Source organism: Nematolebias whitei, chromosome 8 (genome assembly GCF_014905685.2).
Source record: "Nematolebias whitei isolate Nwh7 chromosome 8, NemWhi1, whole genome shotgun sequence".
In the NCBI taxonomy this organism is placed as follows: domain Eukaryota; kingdom Metazoa; phylum Chordata; class Actinopteri; order Cyprinodontiformes; family Rivulidae; genus Nematolebias; species Nematolebias whitei.
The window spans coordinates 33,498,726-33,504,534 of NC_056505.1; the positions used below are offsets into that span (position 1 = coordinate 33,498,726).

The 5,809-nt window shown below is 39.6% G+C and overlaps 1 protein-coding gene across 1 annotated transcript; it reads left to right on the plus strand.

The window, feature by feature from the left end:
• Positions 1 to 1,178: 1,178 nt before the first annotated feature.
• LOC119414107 (phospholipase A2-like) lies at positions 1,179 to 2,009 on the plus strand. Its single transcript, XM_037681234.1, has 4 exons — positions 1,179 to 1,299; positions 1,382 to 1,538; positions 1,622 to 1,749; positions 1,906 to 2,009. Exons 1-4 carry the CDS (start codon positions 1,266 to 1,268, stop codon positions 2,007 to 2,009), a joined length of 423 nt encoding a protein of 140 aa, XP_037537162.1. The 5' UTR covers positions 1,179 to 1,265.
• Positions 2,010 to 5,809: the final 3,800 nt, after the last annotated feature.

Consider the following 5,809-nt stretch of genomic DNA (forward strand, 5'->3'; position numbering starts at 1 on the left):
CACATCTTGATTGGTCAGTAGGGTAAGCTAGAGTCCTTCAGAGTTATCTTGGAGCCTGATAACAGGTATCTGTTAGGCGTGTGGTCCAGCAAGTATTCAGTGTCTGTTCCTCATCCTGAGGTGTTCTGTCTGATCCGTTCTCTTTTACAAACAAACAACAGATTCTCTCAGCAACAAGCAGTTCCAGTTATTTACAGAAAATAAAATCGTCATCACTGCAATTTTTACTTTAGTTTGGGGATAAAACAGCAGAAGGTTCTGATCTCCTGCAGATCTTCTCAGCTGCCTCCTGAAGCTATCACAGTGACCCCCGGCTGCCTCAGACTGTATCCTGGCCTGGCTTGTCCTCTCCTCGTAGGTGTCTCCTGGTCAGATCAACCATCAACCACCTCTGAAAGACGGAGTGACCTCTGACCCGCAGCGCAGACCCAGTAAGGAGCTGAGTCCTGGTGAATTTAATGTAATTTTGGTTCTGCTCAGGTCATTTTAGCTGCTCGATAAATATCATTTATTTGCTTGTGGTGACTTAATCTGACCCAACTGAATAACATCTTTCAACCAAATTCCAAAGTAAACTATTTATCAAATAGTTAAACTTTCTCTAAATTTCTGTGCAGGTTCTAACCTAAATAATTCCTGCACAAAAATAATTTTGTTTTAGATAAAAGAGAATTAAACCTTTTATTTTAATGGTATATAACATTTTTCAACCAAATTCCAAAATAAACTATTTATCAAATAGTTAAACTTTCTCTAAATTTCTGTACAGGTTCTAACCTAAATAATTCCTGCACAAAATTAATTTAGTTTGAGATAAAATAGAATTAAACCTTTTATTTTAATGGTATATAACATTTAATTTAATTATTGCTTTTTAGTTATTACCCAAATGCTTATTAAGACTATTTATTCACCATTTTTTTATATGTATTTTAGTTGTTTTTTTTTGTTTTGTTTTTTAATTGTGTTAATTTTGTTTTTGATCAATTGTGTTTGTAATAAAATAGTAAAAGATGAAATCAGTTTCCTCCTCATTCAGCATAAATATTGTGGTATGAATTCTCTGTAGTTACAAGTTCATCTTCAGCTTTTGATTCTGATAATTGTAGGATGAGTTTAATGATTGAATGTCCATAAAGTAATTTTTCTGTTTTCACTGAGCTCTTCAGTCTGGTGCCTCATCCTCTCAAGGTCTTTAAACGGTAGAAGAGTGGAGAAAAAGCATCACCCTCGTCTTCCTCACTCACATCTTCCTGACGGTAGCCATGAATGGACCAGCTATCCTGCTGCTCCTCAGTGGTAAGACTGCAGTGATATTTCAACACAGTATTGAACTTGATTTTATTTGGTCCTGAACCGTCTGGACCCCTGTCCTCCTCAGCCTGTGTGGTCAGTGGGTCAGCTGAAACCAGAGCTCTTTGGCAGCTTGCAACAATGATTGTTTGTACTCAGCCAGATGTTGAGCCATTGAAATACAGTGATTACGGCTGCTATTGTGGCTTCGGAGGAGGGGGAACTCCAGTGGATGAAGTGGACAAGTAAGAAACAAGAATATTTTATTTCAACAACAAAAAACACGTAGTCTACAAATGTTCTATTTGTTTTCCTGCTGCATTCTCAGGTGCTGTCAAATTCATGATGATTGCTATGGAACATACCAAACGACTCCAGGATGTACGTCTATATTTTTCAGTCCCTACATTCTTGCTTATCAATACAGCTGTTCTGATATACAGGTGACATGCTCAGGTAAGGATGTCATTTTACTGCGGATATTTGGACAAAATATAAACATCTTAGTAGTTTCTCCAGCTTTCGCCATGCTTTTTTTAAGTATTGTATTTAGATGTAAAACTTCATTTTCCTGTTTTCTATAACCCTGATGAGCTTGTATTCTGTTTGCAGAGGCCAACGAGAAGTGTCAGGCTGCTGTGTGTAAATGTGACCGTGCAGTGGCTCAGTGCCTCGCTCAGAACGCCAAACTCTACAATCCTGCAAAAAAAGCCTGAATTTCAAGCAACGCTGCGTCAACTCACATTAAAGGAAAACTTGACACATACTTTATCTTCCTGATTATTAATAACAAAGTAAAACAAGTCTGATTTCATTAAAGGCTCTTAATTATTACATTGACTGTTTAACGTGTTTGGAAATGTTGTTTCATAATTTATTGTATCCAATGTGTGTCTTGACTCTTTAGTTTAATATTCAAACAAAATTAGATAAAATCTGTGCAACTGCGTCATACACACTCCCAGTGATTTTAGTTTCAGTATTTGCAAAAAATTGGAATGATGTCACATTTTTAATAACTACTTTTCAAACATACCAAATATGTCAACACATAACCTTATAATTGGTGCTGATGACACAAATCGTGTACTTTCATCTCTTGACTGTAGTTCGATGTGGAAAACTACCCTGACTAAGACCGCTCAATCAATCCATTCATTCCTTAAATCTTATGGTGTGCCTGATGTGTGGCACTTCCATAATTCTACTTTGAGATCATACTCAGTTCTTTTCCCCTGTTCATATGACGTATTATTATTATAATTGATTACTTCTTCCTTGATAAACAAATTCTGCCTTTAATGAGAAAATGTGATTATGGGGCCAGGATTATTTCTGACCATGGTCCACCTATTATGAAACTGCTTATTCCAGTCACAAAATATTTATATCTTCCTTGGAGACTTAACCCCTTGTTCTTGTCTGAGGAGGACTTTATCAAATTTCTTACATCTGAAATTGAATTCTTTCTAGATGTTATTCGAGCTTCTTAAATCACACATATCCCAGGTGAAATTTGATAAGTTGGCCTGCTTCAAGGTCAAACAGGGGAGTCAGATTCAGATAAGCCACAGTTGTTAATTTTTTTTTAGGCAGCCTGTTGTTTCCCGTCAGCCTTGAGCTCTGCTGGTTCTTTTGATATCCAAAAAGGCCACATTTGTGGGCATTCCACTGGTCCATGCTTATTAGCTCCCTCCAAGGTCATCCCCAACATGCTGGCGTGTCTCAGAAGCCGCAAGTGGCCTCCAGTTCTCACAAATTGCTTCCATCTTACAGCTGAGCTCATAAACCAGCTGATTTTGAGTGCTTGAAGCACGAACCAAACCTTCACACAACGTCGGCAGCTTTGCCATGGCCAAAACTGCTGCCACTGTCTTCTTTAATAACCGATAACATAGGTACAGTATTTGCAGGTGCCAAAAAGCAGAAACCCTGCTATCATGATTCCAATGATATAGACATCTTTGGCGTCCTCCTGAGACAATACAGAAAGGTACATCAAATTCCAACTCCCCCACAGATCGATGACGTACCCTGCCACTAGGGCTGGGCCATACCATATCGTTCACGATAATACCGGAAAAAAAAGCTAGCCCAGGAAAATTAATTCTATTGAAATATTATTTTATCTGATAATATATTAACTTAATGAAATGTCTAGATGTATGTATCCTGTTTTGTTACTTAGAATGATATTGTGTTAAAACACAATCAGATTCTTTTTCTGGTAGAAAATGTAGTTTTAGTTACATGCCTACAACTCCCAAACAATCACCCACCCACCCACCCATTATAGAACACAAGATGGCGAGATATTATTGATTGAGAGCTGGGTCACATGATAGAGTAGGGATCCCCGTTTGTTGATGGTGGTGACTCCTCCTGGGAGGTGTGGCCGAGCTCTGAAGAAGTTGGGTTTCCAGTTTACACTCGGGGCCATTGTTTGTGACCGCATGGTGGAGTTACAATGGCCCAGGCCTGTGATCTTTGTGCTTTACATGTGGGTAAAATAAACCTTGTGAAATGGAAGACGAGTGCTCCTCCTCGCCCTGCTTCAGATCAGAGCATAATTTAACACTATCATGAAATGCTCATTTCATGACATAAATACGTCAGTGTTTCCCCTACCATTACACAAGCGGGGCACCCAGCCCAGTTAACAGAATCGAATGCGCCAAACTACCGGACCGAACTGCGCACCTCCCTACCCACTGTCGGTACTGGCATTAGCTGCACACAATACTAGCTAGCTAAAAAGCTAAAAACAAACAACACGAAGCTCAGCTGTGTCTCTCCACCCAGCTCTAAACTGTAGGTACAGACAGTGACAGCTCAGCTGTCTCTCCCTCCCCCCAACCCGCTCTAAGCTGTAGGTACAGACAGTGACTCGGCTGGGTCTCCCCCAACTCTAAGCTGCCGGTACAAACATGCGCAGCTCAGCGGTGTCTCTTGAGTTCATCAGTCCATGGACCAAGAAAAGAGGCAGGTGATGAAAGACAGAGCAGTCAGAGAAATGGAATCATTCCTGCGAGGAAGCTGAAACACCAACAAGCTTCAGGGTCAGCTGATCACCTTGTTACAACTTGTACAAGTTATATCTCATTTAAAGGCAAAATATATTTGTAACATTTATGCATTTATGCTCAGCAGATCTTAAGCTTCATTTTATTTAGTTATTTTGGGAAACTGCACTTTAATTTTTATGGTAGATTTTGTTGATCTATATTTTGTGCAGACTTTTTCAATTTAAATAACAGAAGGATCATTTTTATTTTTTTATTTTTATACTTTCGAGACTGAATGCTTTACCAAATAAAGTAATTTCAGTAAAATTAACCCTTGGTGTTTTTTTTTTTGTTTTTATATAATACTAGAACGCAACAAGTTAATTTTGTCAAATTAATAACTATGATTTCTGTTTTTTTGGTTATATCACAAAATTTATTGTTATTGTCAGAATGCTCTGAAATATCACCATATTATATTTGAGCCATATCGCCACCCTTACCTTCCGCGTCCATCTCTGTGGGGCATGAGGGTTCTCCAGGACCTTTTCGCTTGGTTGGAAAATAAAAATATTGATTGAGTTGAAAGTCCAGCTGACCAGATCCATGACAGTAGTTTATGATTCAGACGATGTGTAAATAGAAGCTTTGATGCACAAGACATAGAGCAAAAAGCAGGAGGAGGATGGGAGAGGGAAGAAAAACATCCATCTTGCTCGGGAGCGAGTGAAGAAAAAAAATTGATACCTTCTCTGGGATAGGTGGAAAAACTGTGTACCCTTCATCATTTATTTCATTGTTTGGGTTGACCCCTGTGGATGTGCCACTATGTGTGGATGTGGATTACATAGAGAACCACAAAAATCAACAGGGGGGCAGAAAAATTAAATAAATAAAACACAAACATAAATTATGTAGTTGATTGTTTAACAATTGCAGCACGGTGGCGCAACTGGTAGAGCTGCTGCCTCTCAGCAAGCAGGTCCTTGGTTCAAACCCTGGTCCAGGGGCCTTCTGGGTGGAGTTTGCATGTTCTCTCCGTGCATGCGTGGGTTTTCTCCGGGTACTCCGGTTTCCTCCAACAGACCAAGAACATGCATGTTAGGCTGATTGGTGACTCTAAATTGTCCCTAGGTGTGAGTGAGAGAGTGAATGGTTGTTTGTCTCGTTTGTCTCCATGTGTGCCTGTGATGGACTTGCGACCTGTCCAGGGTGTACCCCGCCCCTCGCACAGTGATTGCTGGACATGGGCACCAGCGACCCCCATGACCCAAAATGGAATAAGCGGGTAAAGATAATAGATGGATGACAATTGTTATTAAGAAGCCACTGAAGTGTTTTAACATGTTTTCAGTTTTGTTTTTCAGAAATGAATTTCTCTAAGAGAAAACCTTTATGTGTAAACTTTTGGGCAGAAGCACATCTTGATTGGTCAGTAGGGTAAGCTAGAGTCCTTCAGAGTTATCTTGGAGCCTGATAACAGGTATCTGTTAGGCGTGTGGTCCAGCAAG

Coding starts and splice junctions, on each gene's coding strand:
- LOC119414107 (XM_037681234.1), top strand. CDS start 1,266: ATGAATGGACCAGCTATCCTGCTGCTCCTCAGTG. Junction 1,300..1,381: donor TATCCTGCTGCTCCTCAGTG/GTAAGACTGCAG, acceptor TGTCCTCCTCAG/CCTGTGTGGTCAGTGGGTCA. Junction 1,539..1,621: donor CCAGTGGATGAAGTGGACAA/GTAAGAAACAAG, acceptor CTGCATTCTCAG/GTGCTGTCAAATTCATGATG.